Source organism: Egretta garzetta, unplaced genomic scaffold (assembly GCF_000687185.1).
Source record: "Egretta garzetta isolate BGI_Z169 unplaced genomic scaffold, ASM68718v1 scaffold231, whole genome shotgun sequence".
In the NCBI taxonomy this organism is placed as follows: domain Eukaryota; kingdom Metazoa; phylum Chordata; class Aves; order Pelecaniformes; family Ardeidae; genus Egretta; species Egretta garzetta.
The window spans coordinates 4,554,698-4,573,871 of record NW_009258727.1 but is presented as its reverse complement, the minus strand read 5'-3'; the positions used below and the strand labels follow the sequence as shown (position 1 = coordinate 4,573,871).

The following is a 19,174-nucleotide window of genomic DNA, read 5'->3' as shown; positions in this document are numbered from 1 at the left end:
GCCTTCCTCGCCCGGTTGCGCCGCGTTCGTGCTCGCAGTCGTGCTGCTAACGCTGCTCTGTGAGCCAGCCTAACGCCGAGCCAGCCTAACGCCGAGCCAGCCTAACGCCAGCCCACCAGGTCTCCTGCGGCAGGCCCCGGTGGGCTCTCCGCACGTCCAACAGGGCTCTCCTAAGGGAGACGACTTCCCCCGCCTTGCCACCTTCTTTGGCCCCCGTGCAGCCCTTCAGCGTGGGTTGTGTTCTCAGAGGTGGCTGCAGATCTCTCCATCGCTGACTGTGGCCTGAAATCATCATCAGGCGGCCGTTGCTCTGGGGGCAATGAGGTGTTGGCTGTGTTTTGGGGGTTGTTGGTGACCAGGCAGCAGCCGGCTGCGTTATGCCTGAGTGTGCGTTTTGCCTGGCAGAGCCGAGCCGTGCGTTGGCAAAGCAGACGTGGAGAACAGGTTTTAAGGTGGTGTCCTTGGCCTGTCTCTGCACTGTCCGTGAGGTTTTCTTAAGTTTCCTTACCAGTTTACGTGATATAAAATGAATGCACAGACATATTTCTTATTCCAGTATGTAATGAAATGGGGATTGGAGCCCTGGGTTGATAACTCATAAGGGTGTGTGTGTATGCACAGCTGGTGGTCAGAGTAAATGTTTGGGTGAAATTCTCACGAACTGCAACATTTCAGCTGCATGAAAAGTTCCTTTTCATTCAGGCTCTGAAAAATGTCATCGTGCATATTTTGAGAAGTACTGGGATGGTAAGCTAGCATATGCGCTTTTATTTAATCCCCGTGCACTCCCCAAGTACGGTAGTGAGCAAATGTGTAAAGATTTGCACAGTTAGTATTGTTGTTCTCGAGCAGCATTGTTAAACCAGGTTTTTTGCCTGTGGGCTCTCCTAAAGCTGATGTTTTCCATTCGGTTGCCTTTCTTTTATTTCTGCAGATGACCATGCTGATCTGTCTTTTCAGACAGGCCTGAGAGGTACCCTGCAGCACTACAACTGGAAAATACAGCTGAAATCCACTAGCGCTCTGTCTGCCTCTCTGGCTGAAATAAAAAGTGGCGTGTAAGTGCTGTAGCTAAAATAATCCTATGTGACGAGGACTATCATTTTCTATAACAATTTAATTTTACTTTGGGACAGAGTCACATGAAGTAATTTTTAAATCTCACAAGTGTTTAAATGTTTGATGTGGCCTATTTCTGTTTTACTAATTAATAACTTAAAAATGACAGGTGTGCAGTCATCTGTTTTGGAAGATACTTCATACATACAGTGATTAAACTCTGTTTTTAATGAAGCATAACTAGAATCTCTAAAGGACCATGAGTTTTATCTCCCCCCCCCCCCCCCAGTTTCTGATGCAAAATTTGTTTTTCCCATATTTCATCTGACGTGAAATACCGGTATGAGCTTCATGACATTCAGCTTGCTTTATTTAGGCTCACCTTGAAGAGACGTTTCAGTACTTCACACTCATCAGTGGATTCAAAGGAAATGAAAAAATTCCAGCTCCTCGCGCATAAGTGGTGGGATGAAGAAGGAGAATACTCAGCCCTTCATTCTATGAATGATATTAGAGTGCCATTTATTAGGTATAATTTTGAAGACAGATTTTTTTTTTATAGATGTACTATTTCTGCATGACCTCAGAAAACACTGTAAAAGAAAAACAATGATCAGTACTTACGATAACTGCATATTGCATCTACTAAGCCACCTTGTGCGTTTGCCCTTGATCACCGTGTCCCTTTTCTTTCAGAGATACTCTGTTGAACATGAGCAGTAATTATCATCTGGGAAAACCACTTTCTGGAGTAAAAATTCTCGATGTTGGCTGTGGTGGTGGACTGCTAAGTGAGGTGAGCAACAGCGTGCTCTGGTTTCTCTTGTTAAAAAGAATCATAGAATCATAGAATGTTTTGGGTTGGAAGGGACCCCTAGAGGCCATCTAGTCCAACCCCCCCGCAGGAGCAGGGACACCGCTAACTAGATCAGGTTGCTCAGAGCCCCATCCAACCTGGCCTTGAATGCTTCCAGGGATGGGGCCTCCACTGCCTCTCTGGGCAACCTGTTCCAGTGTTTCACCACCCTGATTGTAAAGAATTTCTTCCTTATATCTAGTCTAAAAAAAAGCATACAAGCTTTTTGAAATGTCTTACTGTTACACTGTTTAATTTCTAATCCTCCAAGGAGAAGCTTTTCTCTCTTGTCACGTATTAGTTACGGAATGTTTTGGAGTGCACTGCATTCTACAAACCTCACAGAATATTTGGTTGCATAGCAGTGGTGGTTTACAGAAAAGGAGGGAGTTGGTAGCGAGAACTTCTAAAATCCTGGGATTCATCAGAAAAGTAAGATTTCAGACACTGTGAAGAACAGGAGAGAGGAAGAACGATGTAGAGGTCATCTAGCTTTCTTCTGGGCCATCACAGTATGACAACTTTTTTTCTCTTCACTTTTTCTTAATTTGGAGCCTAGGCAAGAATGACAATCCTCGTCATCAAAGTAGTATTTTCAGATATACATCTGTTCTTCAACGTTTATATCTTTGATTTGCTTACGTTCAGTTTTTTTGTATTGGGATGGGGATTCTCACCTTTGCTTTGATCTCGTGAGAAAGGCATGGAATACTGTCCAACACCCGAGAGTTACCTCCTGTCTGTCAGGAGAGATTCTCCTGGTACAGGGGCTGATGCTACAGCTGCTTCCCGAGGTGTCTACACAAACCTTGGACTGAGAAGTAACTGTTTGTGGTGGAACCCTTTGGCCACACAGGCTGTGAGCAGTGCTATATCCCATCAATAGGCTAGGGATGGCTTGCGAATTTAGGATTGCAGGTCTGGCTGAGTTACTCTGGGAACTTCATCAGCATCTGAAACAAGATGTTACAAAAGGACTTGAATCTCTCCCTGTGTTTTTTTCCCTTCCCTTCTTTTATTCTGAGCAAAATACTGTAGTCTTGCAAGAGTCTGCTCTCCCACAAGGCTGGCAAAGCTGGTGTGCTGCCTCACCTTCTCAGGCTGAACAACCGGTGCATTTCAGGCTGGAATAACATACGTGTGGTCATGTTCTGCAGCCTGTTTCAGTTTCAAAAGAGGTGATGACTGAGGTGTTAACCCATGAGTAAGAGGACACTGGAGAAACTTGAGTGACAGCCAAGCCTGATGCTATCCTATTAAACATCAGTGTTTAGTTCTGGACAGTGAGAAAGTGCCAGAGATAATAATATATTAAGTAACCATTAAAAAGATATGAGGATTCACTGTTACAGGTGGATGTTGAAGAAAGTAATGACAGTAATTAAATAAGGCATTGTTTTCCCCTCCTTTAAGTACTGTGTTGATTTTTCCCCTTTGTTTTCCCTCTATCGGAGGGTAATGGGCGAGGAAATCTTTATTTGGTGTAACCAAATGGATTCAGACCAATTTATTCTAAAAGGCAATTTATATGTTTATATTCCAGTATATAATTTTCTTTGCTTTAATAAACATTTCAAACAAAACTGCTGGATCAGAGCTCATCATTTATTGTTGTTTGTCTTGTTCTCTGATAGAGGTTTCCTGCGCTGTGTATGTACATTGCAAAGTTGCAGACACCTTTAAGTAAATTGTTTTAATGCAGAGAATAAATTATACTCTGTATTATTAGCCTCTGGGTAGACTGGGAGCTTCGGTTACTGGAATTGATCCTCTGGAGGACAACATTAGAACAGCAGATCAACACAAGTCATTTGATCCGGTCCTGGCCAAGCGAATACAGTACAAGTCCAGTTCACTGGAGGAGATTGTGGAAGAGTGTATGGAAACCTTTGATGTAATCGTAGCTTCTGAAGTAGTGGAGCATGTGGCTGACCTTGAAACCTTTATCAAGTGTTGCTCTCAGGTGTTAAAGGTAAGAGAGTTTTTGCTTTCATTATTGGGAATATTTATTCTCTTTTATTATTAAGCCTTTCATTTGAAGGAATGTGAAAACACCTACATCTGCATTCATCTCTCTACCTTGAAGTCTGAACCATGCTCCCAGAGGTGCCTTCCACTCTCCTCCATGATGCAAGTACATCTTCCCAACTTGAGAAACTAAATTCAGAGGAATTTTATTTCCCCAACGCTGCCTTAGAAGAGTGTTAATGGCATTACCTAGCATTGCAGTGTTGCTCTGCATCAAGACCTTAAGAAATCTGGTTGCATCTGATTTCACCTAGGGGAGAGAAAACGTGGCAGTGCTGCTATTGATGCACGGCTATGGCTCTGACCGCATTGAAACTGGTTGTAAGGATGTTTCTGACTCATAAGATACTATTCCAGCTCTAGCATCGCATCAGATGCGCCCACCGCATTGCTTTTGAAGGGTCATGGTTATGCTTAGAGATAATTGGGTGGTGTTTTATTCCTCTTGATATTATTTCATTTGTAAAGAAGGATGGTAACCCCAGTACACAAGCAGCAGCTTTCCTTTAGTATTTTGATTTATCCTTCTGGTCATCAGAAGCAATATAGATTATTTGAATGGAATACTTAACTAATTTTCAGCCTGCCATGGGCATAGAAATTATCCTTTATTTCTACCAGACAGTCTCTTAGGTACTTAGAATTCATTTCTGGCTTTGGTTTTTTGACCCTGTAATTGTTAAAACAAGCACAGCATTCAGCAATCATAACAATTAGGCAGTATGACACATTTTACATTAGCTTTAATTAAAAAAAAAAAAGTGTTTCTGTTTACAACAGGTATTGTCTGTACCTTAATGCCTTTTATTTATCCATTTCCTGGGCAATGTTATGTTATAAGTGACTTTGTTCGATGTTTTTTGGGGAAGGAAATGGTTATCAGACCATCCAAGACCTCGATAATGTTGACTGTTTTGATCTTGTTATGATGAAGATGTAGACTTGTAGATAGATAAGACAAATTATGTGTTTTAACGTGATCAAATTTGCAATTTTAAAAATTAAATAGTCTTCTAATTGAACATTTTAATCTTTTCATTAGCCTGAAGGTTCTTTATTCATTACTACAATCAATAAAACGCAGTTGTCCTATGTTCTGGGAATTGTGGTTGCAGAAAAGATAATAGGCATTGTACCGGAAGGAACGCATGAGTGGGAGAAGTTTGTTCCCCCGGAAGAGCTGGAGCGCCTCCTGGAATCAAGTAAGTTCCAGGCCAGATGGTGGGAATGCAGAGAGACACTCACATGCTCCCTGTAGAAATGGCAAGGGGATAAGATAGGTGGGGTGAGTGCTAACAACAATACACGGCCTTTTCTGCGTGAGTTACCAGTCATATGAGTATCGTTTCTGGTCAGAAGGCACTACTGCTTACTGGATTTTGCTTAAAGTAAATGAACTAAGTGGAGTCTTAAGAATGCAGAGATTACTCAAACAAAATCACTGTTACGGGTGCCCCACTCTTTGATAGCCTAAGTGAAAATGCCAAGGTTTTCCGTCCTGTTCTGGTGGCAGCATGCATGCTCTGAAGTGGTTCGTGTCCTCGAGGCCAGGTTTGAGAAAATAACCGTATTGGCACTCCAGAGCAGCACTGCTGCCACTGCATTGTTTATTGTCTTCCCCTTGGGAGAAGGCATTTTTATTTTTGGTTGCTGCTCCGTGTTCTTTATTCATGTTAGGTTACTAAAATATTTCTTCAAAAATGTGAAGATGAAACCTACCACAAATCCATTAGTCAGTATGATACTGATTTGAAGAAGTAATTAAATTGCCCTGCTTTGATTACTTTTAAAATCAACAAAGCGCTGAGCTGGGAAGAATTCTGCCCATTGCCCTCCTTCCCTGCAGATGTTTTAAAGCCCTCTCACCAAATATTTCACTTTGCTTTAGTTCACTGTAAAGAAGCTGAAGTATGAGTTGAGCTATTCTCTTGGCAAGGCCTTCTCCTGGCACTTGGCGGTGATGCAGTAAGGAACATGACTAATACCGGTTCATATGCTGGTGGTTCTTTCCGTTCTGCCTTGAAAAGGAGAAGCCAGTGCAGTGGAGTCATTTGTTCTGACAGGGCCTTTGTTTTCTGCCTTCCCTCACGTATGCTGCTGGGACACGGCAGAGCCATGCAGCGAACTGAGAGCTGCTCAGCAGGGAGTGCTAAATCATTCTTTACTTGCACTGAGTTCTTGGTGCCATTCCTTTGCCTCTTTCTTATATTTTCCATTCCTAAGGGGAATCTGCAGAATCCTTCCAAAGATAGGCTTAGATTTTCATTTTGAAGCATCTGATGTCAATCCGAAGTATGTCTCCACCTACAGAAAACGTTACCGGTCACCCAAAGGTGGCGGTGTGAAGTTGGGGCTGCCGAGGGGTGGGCCCGCTGCCCCCGGCCGTGCCTGTTGCCACTGCTTGCGGTGGTGTCGGACAAAGGCCGGCTTGTGAAGCGCGGCTCGGAGGAAGAAGCGTGTTTCAGACATGCTGTTCCAAAGGGTTCAATGTTGCAGTGACTTACAGTATTTAAGAACATCTGTTGCTTTATGCCTTCTTTCTTTTCTAGATGGCTTTTTGGTCAAGACTGTGAATGGGATGTTGTATAATCCCCTCTCGGGGTCGTGGAGCTGGATGGAAAACACGAGCATTAACTATGCAATGCACGCTGTGAAATCCGGGGCTCGGGGACAATCAAGCCCAACAGACGCCCCATCAGGGATGGGAAGTGAACAGCCCTCAGCCACAGCTGGCACGGCCATCTGACTGTGGGAGATGTGTGCTGATGGACTGCCACCAGGAACAGAAAAGATGGTTTTACCCAGATGGACATAATAAAACGTTTTGTAACAACATGCTTGCTGTTTGCATTAATAATGCTTACCCTATTTTTGGCCAAATATTTTAGGGCAGTCTCAGGAAAAAAAAAGTGCCGGTTACCTCAGGAATCATTTAAGATTGAAATGAGCAAAGCTTTTAAAGAGTATTTTTATAAGAAAGTAGTTTCAAATTCTTGGACAGGGAAATGCAAATTATTCTGTCAGTAGCTTGGAGGAAGCTCTTTTATGTGATGGCTTTTTCACTCCTATCGGATCTCCATAGAATAGTAGCTTAAATGTAGAATACACTTAAAAACACAGTGATGTATGACAAATAAAATGCCTGAGATATTTAAGTTACTCGAGTGAGTCAGTTAAATATACGAAACACTTAAAACCCACAAACACTTGTTTCTATATTATGCTTTCTCCCTGAGAGGAGGAAAAAAAACCCAAACAAAGCAGCAAACCTTTTCTGTTGGGTCATGCGATTTCCAGAGCTGATGTGAGCTAACTGGAGTGGAAGAAGAGTCCCCTAGACCAGGGTGCCTCAGCTGTCAGAAGTCTCTTCACCATAGAAGCACTTGTATCTGTGCCTATTATTTCAACTCTCTACCCCTACCCAAATTAAAGGAAGTAAAGTTGCGGGTAAAATTTTACTAAGCAGCCAGAGCTTTATGCTAGAAAAATGATAGGTCAGCAGTCTGTCTGAGAATTGAAGTGCCGTACCTACTCAGTCTTAAAGTCCTAGTGCCAGGTTAAGGAAAAGTGTTGATCTGCAATGAAATAGGACTTTCTAAATAAAATGTCTTGTGTGTGTCCATGGCTGTATCTCTTTCCTTCTCTCTTACTCTCCTCTCAGCTTGTGTACAGGCAGAGATGTTGGCTGGCTGTGTTTTACCAACTTAGAGTTTGCAGGGATGAAAATGAAACACTCTGGGGCTGGGTTTTTTGGGGTTGGGTTTTTTTTGTGGGTTTTTTTTTTTTGCTGGTTGGTTGGGGTTGTGTTGTTGTTGTTACTTGTGCATTTCTCCTGTGGTAGAGTTTGGTGGGCTGTATTACTGTGTTACACATTTGCATTCTTACTGCCTTGCTACATCTGCATGTTGCCTTGGGATCCAAGTTTCATGACGGATCTGATGATGCACGGAAGACTACTGTTAATTTATAATGGAAATAATAGTAATTCATAGGTACTAAGACTGAAGAGGATTATCTAGCGTGATCGCTTCCATGACAATAAATTCTGCTTTATAATACCTGTTTGGGCTGTAGCTTGGCTTTGGGAAGAAGATTCATCTTGGTGTAAAGAGTTTGGTGATGGAGAAGCCACTATGTTGGTAAGTAAATTGTTCCAAAATTTCATCAGCTGAAGTGATCTAACCTCAGATCCCAGCCAGCGATGTCTTAATGTCTTCATTTTTTAGGTTGAGGACCTCTGTCTTGTAAGTGTAGTTGGTGTAGTTTTGAGTCAAGTCACCCCTTAATTTTCTCTTGGATAAATGGACTGAGGTTATCTCTACAGCTGTCACCACTACACTGTAAGTTTCTGCGTTCATAACAAATTTTGTGGTAAACGTCTTTTTTTGAAGCATGACAGTGGAAATGGATGCAGCATTTCAGTAATGGTCTCACTAATGCTGTCTGCAGGAAGAATGCCTCCATTCTCCTTCTGCCTGATCTCCTTCTTTTGCACAGCAGTCTCTGCTCCGTTGGTCGTGCATGTAAAGCAGCACGTGGTGTTCAGGAGAGGAGCGGCACCAGAGCAAACCGTGGAGCCAGAGCAGATAACCACCGGTCTCTTGTTCCTATTGGTGCGTTTAGGCATGTGGGTGAGTTCCCCTAGCCAAGTAATTAACTTGTAAGTTATTACAACTGTATGACTGTTTGTTTTAAATTTTATCAACAGTGAATGGAAAGAAAAGGTATCCGAAAACCATGAAGACCTGGACAGATTCCTGGGGTAGCCCACTAGAAACATCTACCAAGGGGGACAGTCGCCTCTTCACCTGTTTCTCTGGGGACCTGTCAGGTGAAACAACAGGTAGATAAAACCAGGATAGAACAGCTGATTTTTTATTTGGTCTGAAAATCCTAAGTCCAGATGTTTGTATAACTAGCTGTTACCCTGGCTTTCTCATCTTTTCCTGTCTTCCCACCTGCTTGTATTTTTTCATTAAGCTGTGAGCTGCCTGGGGAAGGAACTGTTTGGGGTTTTTTTCACCGCTATTTTTGTTGCACTTAGCACAGAAAGCCTTTGATGCCGCTTGGGTTCTCTGCCCAGGCTCACAAAAGGGCTCGTGTAACCTAATTGACAATGGCTAGCATTTAGGCAACAAGCACATGGATCTGATTGTCCATGGATACCTCTGTTTTTGACAAAAAACGTATTGCAAGCACCTGACCTTTTGCCCCTGCATGTGGTATGGGAGCCCTGTTCAACCTAGGAGAGTTCAGCGAGTGGCGTGGGCAAAGGAGCGGGCACTGCTTGAATGGGTGCTTGCACTGATGCCGTGTCCCCAGCGTGATCCACCCTCAGTCTCTAGCCCACAGTTTTCCTCTCCTGGTGGAGTATCTTTGCTATTCTGGCTGCATTTCATCCCTCTGGTTAAAACAATCTTTTTTTCAGCGAGAAAGTAAATGATTGAACTAGAGATCATTTTAGTGAGATATCAAACATTGCCAGAATATCCTACACCTTGCTTTTTAGCTGGTTTGTTTTTTTTTTTAATCCTTGCGTTATTCATAAATGTGCACCTGACACTGTAATCAAATTCAGTACTGTGCACTGAATACGTACTACGTATTCATCCTGCAAAAACTTTTTTCTTAAAATCTGTGCATAGGAAACCAATAGAGATTTCACGCTTCTCTTAGCCCAGTTGCTGTGGAAATTTGATAGGTGCTATTGAAATAGACAGAATTTAAGTCAAGTAAATTTTGGCTTTCCTGTTGCAAGTTGTTTATGAGTATAGGAGCTATAGCTTTGACGCTTACAGGAATAGTGGTGGTAGAAGGCAAAAAGTAATGTTATAGCACCAGGCACACACCTTGGATGAGGGGTGAGGCAAGAGGTGATTCCTGCCTTGAGATTGAACGAAAGTCATATGTGGGGCTTAGTTTCTTTTTTTCAGCCTCTGTGTTTATTTGTGGTTGTAGACTCTTAAATCTGCTGTTCCCAGCCATTTGTTTCTGCCACACAACAAACTGGAACGAGGAGCTGATCTGGCAAAAAAAAATCCAATGGAGCAAACTGCATTGTTCTGGGTGGTCTCAGCCGTTCAGCTCTGGTGTGGCTCATTGTGTTCTCTCCCTCATCAGTCCACACGGTTCCATTCCCACCCCCTTTGCTGAGGCTGATGCTTGTCTGGGTTGTAAACCTTTTTTTTTTTTTCTTTTTTTCACCTTGGGGCGCTGCTGGTGGTTGTGCTGTTGAGGGAGCTGAATTATCCCACTGTCAAGGACTTGCCACAGGAGGCAAGCAGTGGGAGCACATGGCCAGGGAGAGGGTAGGGGCCGAAGGGGCTGGCTCACCCTGCCTTGTGGAAAGGCTCTCTCAGATAATAACCGATACGCACAGTGCACTCAAGCCCAATAGTAGTAGTACAAGAGCCTCAGAGGAGATCTGCATTTAATTCCATCTTTAAATAAAAACAGAACTTGAAGTTTCCATGATGTCTCATTATGGCATCTCATTACCCATTCTTCCCTGGCAATGCAGTGACATTTCATGGCTGTTTTTGCAGAACAATTTCTTTACGCACTTTTCCACAACTGCTCTGTGTCAGGTTCCTAGGGAATGGAAAAGAAGAGGGAGAAAGTAGTGGGAACAGAAATGTGTAGCGGCTGTGAGTGGAGATAAGAATAAAGACTATCTGTTTTGTAGAAAGTTTTCTGAAAACAGCTTTTCAACTCTTGTCATGATGTTGAAAACTCAGCTTTAATTAAAAAAAAAAAAAAAGCTTATTTTCTCCACACTTCTAAGAAATGATTGAAAGGAATAATTGCATGCAGGCTAGAGGTTCAGAAGACAAAAGGCTCAGCTTCTGTAATTAGCCAGCCTGATGAAGCAGATTGCAGGAGAAAAAGCGAGACAGAACATGAATCCTCACGTCAGTGTTGATACCGCACTTGCAGGGATTTGAGAGACAAACTTCTTCACCATCTATCCCAAGATGCCCATAGGTAGGAACAGCTTGTATCCTAAAACTGCCACGCCGTTGACTTGACTCAGCATTTATTTAATAAAATCACTAACATGAACTTGTTCAAGGGGAAAAATAACTTCTCTCTCCCACCACCGCCCCTTTGAAGTTCTCAAACTGCTTGATGGCACCACTTCCCCGTTGCTGCGTCTGCTGGGCTTTGCTGAGCCTGTGTGGGAGCAGCAACAGCGTACAATCATCCTTTGGTACCTCTAAAGCAGACTTTGTGGTTTATGTGGTTCTGTGCTTTTTCAAAATAACTTTCTTTTTTTTCCAACTCAGGGTGAATTTCGTTGCTTTGTCTCCTGCTTCATGATGAGTGACTGAAAAATACTTAGGTAATGCACTCTCTTGCCACCATAACCGCATATTTTTTCCCAGCCCCTTCTCCAATGGAAAGTAGAATGCTGCTTTTATAACCCTTTCAAAATCAATTGATTCTGCTTAGATTGAACAGTATTATAAATTTGAATAAAAAGAACATAATTTTCAGATGATGTTTTCATGATAAAAATCAGCCTGTATTTCCCCTGGTTCCTCCAAGTTATAGGATAAAATTCTAGTCATTTAATGTTTGTGCTAACAGTAGACTTTATTTGTATTGACACATGCCCCGTTTTCCTGAAGCAAAATGTCATGTTTTATTCTAGCCAGAAGGGCTGGGATTTCACCTAGGATGTAAAATCACTTGACCTGTCTTGACTTATGCATGCATTAATTGCACAGCCACCTCTCAGTCCATTAGGAAATCAGGATGTATACTTTGATCTGCTTTTTATTGTGCTTTTATTCCTACATGGAGTCACTCCAGAGATACAATCAATATTCATTTTTTCTAAAAAAATAAAGTTGTTTTCTGCTTAGAAGGACTGCGAAGACCATTAGTGTTCCATTAATAAATCTGAAACCATTGTTGTGTCCTCAAGAGAAGTGTTAACTTAAAAAAACCCAAAAGACCAACCCTGAAACAACTTGGAGATTAAAACTGCTAATATTGCCTGCCTTGTATGGTAGTTGTGTTATAAAAACCTGCACTAGTAGAAGACATAGAAGAAGATCTAGTGTTTATTTTCTTGAACTAGAGTAAGTACATACAACCTGAAGACACATAAAAATGAAAGTAAACAAAACATACAATAAAAAGGAGACCTCAGAAGAATGTGTCCAGCTCACATAAGTAACTAAAAGTTAGCGGACTCATCCTGAATGCCCTGATGAAGCAGAGCCCCAGCACTGAAATTTGGGGTTCAATTCCCAGCTTTGCCTTCCAGCTGTCGGAGAAGCAGCAGCTCAGTGCCTCGCCTCCCCTCGTCCACCTTGAAGTTACGCTGTACAAAACTAATGGGCCTGGCTACCCCAGAGACTGGGGGGGGTCTGCCCTTCAGGGTGCTGCCTGCCCCGCTCCCCAGCCATAATTGAGGAGGGCCCTGACCCAGAGGGCCACACCTGCAGCCACCGAGTACTTGCCGCTGCCACAGGGGCATGGAGCATTGTGTCTCTGCCCATGCCCAGACATGTTGAGAACCAGTACACCCCGATGTTGTTCCTTCCAAATACAGCAGTACCAGATTCCACAGAATCATAGAATCATTTGGTTGGAAAATACCTTTAAGATCATTGAGTCCAACCGTACCTGTCCACTACTAAACCATGTCCCTAAGCACCTTGTCTACCCATCTTTTATATACCTGCAGGAATGGGGACTCAACCACTTCCCTGAGCAGCCCATTCCAGTGCCTGGTAACTCTTTCAGTGAAGAAATTTTTCCTAATATCCAATCTAAACCTCCCCCAGTGCAGCTTGAGGCCATTTCCCCTCGTCACCTTGGAGAAGAGACCAACACCCACCTCACTACCCCCTCCTGTCAGGCAGCTTTAGAGGACGATAAGGTCTCCCCTCAGCCTCCTCTTCTCCAGGCTGAACAACCCCAGTTCCTTCAGCCACTCCCCATCAGACTTGTGCTCCAGACCCCTCACCAGCTTCATTGCCTTTCTCTGGACATTCCTTTCAATGTCAAAAGAGAAGTGACCCCCACGTTCGTTACCCCCCTCCTCACCCCTCGCAATCCTACTAGCGAGGCCCTCTAACTTGCTTTTGAACACGGGATGGTTCCCTGATTGCGGGCTTGCCCAGAGGCCTCTGCTCTGCAGCCAGGAAAAAGGACCCTGTGAATTTTGAATCACGAGAACAGCATTTCTCAGTACATCACAGTAAGAAAAGTCCCGACAAAGCTGCCAACAAAAGGGGTCTGCTAAGGAGAACTGTGTGTGGGGAGGATGAGATCCAGCTCACCCTGCTATGGCTGCAAAGTACTCTGGAAACACCTTGTCTTTTCCATCTCCAGAGGAAGCACGAGATCCCCCCCCATGAACCTGGATGCCAAAGTTTCTGAAGCTGTAGTCAGCTGAGATGATGTCCCATGAAAGGACGAGAAAGGGAGGAAGCTATGTGGGCTGCACAACTTCACGGTGGATAATGGAAGAAACTTCAAACAGCCTGCCTAGGCAGGACAGCATTCCCATGTGGCTTGTGCAGCATCTCTCCCTTATTGAATCCTACCTGTAGATAAGAAAAAAAGCTTCTGTCTACAGGACTGCTTGGCAAGCACCTTTTTCCAGAACCAAAGTCACAATAAACCCAAAATCCTGCTATCTGCTATGGTGCTCATCTGTTTGCCTTCCCAGAGGCTGCAGACAGCAGGCCACCGGCTCTGCCCTTCTCCCTCCCATCCCTCTTTATTTCCAGTGCGCTCAGGAGATGAAAGCGCAGCAGGGACGTGTCCTCTGGAATGGTCTCTCCTCCTCCCTGTTCCCATTCCTTCTCATTCTCCTCCTACTGCCTTCAGCTGGGAGTTGATTTGCAGACAAATGTGTCGGAATGGGCTGGAATGATTGCCCCTTTGCATTTCGTGGTCCTGTTCCCCTGGCTTTCAGAGGGTTTGTGCTCACTAATGGTACATCACCCGTTTGCAGGCCCTGCAGCAGCTAGCGCTTTTACCTCTGTCACTACCACCTTAGGCTAGTTGCTAGTGAATCTAAGGCAGATGCATTAAACAACTTGTTTTCCCACAGAAAACACCTCTTATTTAGCAGGGTTGTATCTGATGACTGCACACATCTTTTGAAAAGAGGTAAGGAAAGAAAATCTGTTTAAGGAAATCTGCAAGAACTTCATCTATCTCTATTATTAATCAAATATGAACTGAGATGCCTACCAGGTCGCAGCAGTATGTACCGCAAATCCTAATTCTTCTGATCAGAGGATGCTGTAAATGGAAGAGAGAGAGCACTTAGGAACAGGCAAAGACTGGCAGCTGCTGCACCGGGCTATGGCAAGCAATCTGTAGTGGGTTTCCAACTCTATTCTGCCACCCAGCAAGTTTTACATGAAAGATCTGACTATAAAGGTGTGTAACCATCCCCTCAACATTATGAGGGTTGTAATAAACTAAAAACACCTGAACGACTGTGAGGCTGTAGGTTGTCAGCTGAGTATTTTTCTTCTTTTATCTGTCTCTGTATTAATAACTTACAGATGTGACCAACTTAGCAGCGAGCTGCCAGCCCGAGTACTTCCACTTGCAGAAAGCAGGAGGTTACATGTGAAGCTTTTTTTTTGGGGGGGGAGGGGGGAGAAAGCAAGGAACGCTGAGTTATCTACACCATTTGGGGCAGTCTCAGGGTATGAGTCACCTCAGAAGGTGACTTTGTTTACCAGAAGGTGCAAGGTAAACTCTAGGGAACTGCTGGAATTGCACATAATGTGGACTGAGATATAGGTACTTCTGTATAGCACAGTAGTAGCAGCTTAAATTTTGGATGTTTTGCATTTCCTATGTATTTGTGCCTTTGTATGTCATTAAAGTTATCATTAACCCCTTTTCCAAAGCCAAGCCAAAATGCAGCATGACAATTTTGCAGCTTTACCTTGGCTACTTTTATCTGAATAATTAAAAAGATGAGTTTCATAAACTCAAGGTGCCCAGAGAGATCATTAATATTACAACAAAACCAATCCTGGCAGCAGTCAGCGATTATTTCAAAAGGATCCTGGAGAGCCTGTTGGCAATGAAAAAGCCTTCTTTCACCCTCTCATAAACTCAGCCCTGGCCACAAAACCCTATTAAATCATGTCTTCTGCAGGCAAGGACTATTTCAAAGAGAAGGAAAGCATTTCCATACCACCAGAGGATGTCCCGCCAGGACACCAAGTGAGAGCCCTACCTGGGTGGGGACAGCTGGTCATCATACATGGTTACGGCAAGGTGCTTTCACTTCAGGCAGAGCAACCCATAAAAGCAACGTGTACCGATTAACAGAGCTGTTAAAAGCTTCGTGCTGCCCAAATGCTGGCCACCTGGAAGAGAGGGCAGCGAACAGGAGCCACAGGTGCTACCAGTGTGGGAGATGAGCAGAAAATGGGCAGCCCTATTTCTTGAAGCCCCCGGGGGAGGTTTGGTGTATGAAGCTCCACTGTTCAAACCCAGCTGGCAGCAGTAGAGGAAAGCAAAACTCAGGGCAAGGCACTTGGCATGAAACCCCGATTTTTAAAAAGCTTAGTTAGTTCTCAGCCAAAATACAGGTTGGACAGCTTCTGTGGTGGGACTCTGCAAAGACCCATTGCAATCACTGGGCTCAGAGCGTGGTTTTGGCAGTCCGCTGTGCTAGCCGGTCCTGCTTGTGTCTGGGATAGAGTTAATTTTTTTTTCCTAGTAGCTGGCATAGTGCTGTGGTTTGGATTTAGGATGAGAAGAATGTTGATAACACACTGATGGTTTAGTTGTTGCTGAGCAGTGCTTACACCAGTCAAGGACGTTTTCAGCTTCCCCTGCTCTGCCGGGTGCACAAGAAGCTGGGAGGGGGCACAGCCAGGACAGCTGACCCCAACTGCCCAAAGGGGTATCCCACACCATATGACATCATGCTCAGCATATAAACTGGGGGCAGTTGGCCGGGGGTGGTGACTGCTGCTTGGGGGTGGCCTGGTCATCCGTCAGTGGGTGGTGAGCAATTGCATTGGGCATCACTTGTTTTGTAAATTATTATTATTATTATTTTTTTCTTCTTCTTCTCATTATTGTTGTTATTGTTGTCATTTTCCCTTTCTTTTCTGTCCTATTAAACTGTCTTTACCTCAACCCATTAATTTTACATTCCCCCTCTCCCCCGATTCTCTCCCCCATCCCACTGGGGAGGGTAGGGAGTGAGCGAGTGGCTGTATGGTGTTTAGCTGCCTGCCAGGTTAAACCACAACATAACCACAGGCTTTTGTTTAAAGAGGTGCAATGAACCCAAAGACATTACAGAAAAAAAATAGATTAATGTAATGAAGATCAAGAGTTTTTATACCAATATGCAGAATCCAGTAATACTAATGGTTCATTAGTGTCTCCCTGCCCCAAATCAAACTGCAGAGTTCAGCAGAAAAACTCGACTTGCTATATAATAAAGTAGGCTTAGATTTATGTTAACTGGAAAAATCTACTTATTTTATTCTGTTACTCTCTCTTCCTTTAGGCAGCCACACTAGAACAGATTACAGATGAAAGTGTACTTCAAGGTATAAATCTTGTTTTGCTCTGCACAATGTATCTGAGGGATGACTGTTGTGGGCTGTGCCACGCTCGATGTGTTTGCAGCCAGACAGGCATGTGGGTGTATTACTTCTTTTCCCCACTCAAAAAAATAAAAGGTGGTAATTTAGCCAAGATGCAGAGCTGGATGCCCACCCTCCCTGGGTGAGAGAGCGTGGTGGCTGTCAGTCTGGCGTGCATCACCTGTGGGCTTCTTTGAGGCAAAGGTGGGAAAACCCGAATGTGTGCCAGGAACCAGCCCAAGACGGCAGCACCTGCGATGCACAGGAGCAGAAAGCGATACCCACTGCTGGACAAAGTGCTGCAGCTTGGGTTCCTGGGCACTACCGCTGCCTAATAAGCCTCTCTAACACAAGTCACTGGTCACAGGCAACAGTGCTGCCCTGCGAGGCTGTGCACCTTCCCTGGAGGAATGGACACTGCCTTCTTCCACAGAGCCAGGGAAAAGCCGGGCTGAGGACACGCTCTTTGCTGTTTTGCCAGCGGATAAATTTGGCTACCAGACTGCCAGGCCCAATGGATGCAGTACCTGCTGGCAGGAGACTTTGAAAGCATGAGGAAGAGGCTGGCAGAGCATCGCTAGCGAGTCAAGTGCGTGGGGCAGGTACGAGGGTACAGAACTTGTGTTGTATCCACGTTCTTTATTTGCTGTTGTTAAACTCTGACTACCAAGATGTGACATTCGGATGTGCACCTTTTAAATAGTCAAGTCTGGTCAGTGCTGCGTGGGTCGTAACCATCCTCCTAAAATCTGGTTTATGAGCAGGATGACAAGGCTGCCAGGTGTCTGCAGGGATCCGTATCCAGCACCTCCTGAGGCACATGGGATCTGCAGCTGGGGCTGGTGATGTGGCATCACTCTGTGCTGGACCCTTGCAGCCCTTGCAGCACCGCACCCAGAGCAGCAGTAACAGAGCATAAGGTCCTTGCCCAAAAGGAGGGTGGCAATTTTTTTTTTTTTAAATATCTGACTAAATAATAACCCCGGGGCAACCGGTTTGCCTTAATGTCTCCCCAGCATCTTAATGCCAGCAAAGGCACAGGCAGGACTACCAACACACAGCATTGGCTTCCAGAGCATAAACTGCAGTAACGCTTCCTTCCAAACACCAGGTTTGCCTACCTTGTCCGGGGCGGCTCCGGGAGGCAAATGGTTTAATACTTCCTTCCCACCCTCCTCTCCCTCACAGGTCTTCCCCGCTTGTGCTGGCCACTGATTCAACACAGGTTTTAGGATAGCTCATTTGCCTCTGAAAGTCACGCAGTGGCAGCAGCTGGGATGTGGATGCCCAGGACCTTTCTCTGCCCCCACAGCAGCTTAGATCCCATCTGTAACTGGATCCTTCTTATCTGTAACACAGCAAGCAATTTCCCTTGCAGTAGCAAAAGCTGAGACCAGCTACCAGGCTGTGACAGTCCAGATTTATTAGGCTGTCTGCCACTTGAAACAAATCTTCAGACTGAGATTTGCAGGTGCTGTGGCAGAGAAAAAGTGCTTTTCTTATTTGTCTCTTTGCTGCCCTGTTGTAAGACTTTAACTAAACCTCATGCTGCAAATGATCGGCCGTGGCATGAAGCGGCTGCTGCTCTCACTTTCCACTCTTACTTCATTACCTGTGCGTCACCTGTAGCATGGAGTGGTCTGAAAGCTGTGAGGAAGGTGCTCAGCCAGCACCTCGCTAAGGATGAGCACAAAGGAGCACAGCAGGTTTTGGAGGGAGCAACCTGTTTATGGAACAAGATTTACCAGGTCCCTGGGATGTCTCTGGTCCCATTGATTCCCGAGAGCGGGGCATCAGCGCAGTATCAAACACACGCTGTGTATCAAACACGGGGCTCTGGCGCTGTAGCCTGTGGTTACTGAATACCTGTAAACGACAAGTTAAAAGCGAGGAATGAGCCAAAATGCTGCAAGGAGCTACCTCAGGAAAGTGTCAGTGCCCGGCCGCCTTCCTGGTGAGTGCGGGCAGGAGGCAGAGACCATTGCTCTCACCAACATTGCACAGCAATGCAGCCGGCCACTGCTGGCACTTGGAGAAGTTGGCACACGGATCTGAACTCCACGTCTTTGCTCAGGGCTCTCCTCTTCCTCATCAGCCTCCTTTGTCTAGTCTGTCCCGTACTGCGAGGTAAAGCATCTACAAAGCCCTGGTCATAAACCCCGTCCGTGCCCTACCGGACACTGAAATTTGCTCCATTTGTGTGAAGAATCGTGTCACTTGTATTGCCCCTGATGGCGTCATAAAATATCTAACTTGTGGGAGCCTTCTGGAGCATGTGCGTATGCACCGCAGCATTTAAGAAAGGACCAAGTACTTGAGCAGCAGTATTAATCAGAAAACAAAGGGCATTGTTAATGTTTTAGGGTCAGCGTGACATGCAGAGCTGCGGGTATTTGGCCGAATAAAACGTGACGTCCCCCTCACACCGTCACGGGGTACCCACGGCTCCCACAGCAGCAGGGGGGCTGCAGGCAGGGGAGCGCAGGGACCCCCAGTGCCAGATAAATCTCGGTGGAGTCACTTTGCGTCCCCTTCTCTGCGCCTTTCTGCTTGTAAAGGTGCTCTCCTCGGTCACCTCATCGAGCACCGGGCTAACGGGAGGCGAACCGCCGCGGGCCGTCAGGCGGCGAGG

At 44.9% G+C, this 19,174-nt stretch overlaps 1 protein-coding gene across 1 annotated transcript; it reads left to right on the top strand.

Moving 5' to 3' along the window:
- Positions 1 to 900: 900 nt before the first annotated feature.
- Positions 901 to 6,778, top strand: COQ3 (coenzyme Q3, methyltransferase; the record flags this gene model as incomplete). Its single annotated transcript, XM_035888778.1, has 6 exons — positions 901 to 1,058; positions 1,436 to 1,588; positions 1,756 to 1,855; positions 3,645 to 3,887; positions 4,986 to 5,145; positions 6,493 to 6,778. Coding segments are annotated over 6 exons (1,011 nt in total), but the record flags the coding sequence as incomplete, so codon positions are not given.
- Between the last annotated feature and the right edge of the window lie 12,396 nt (positions 6,779 to 19,174).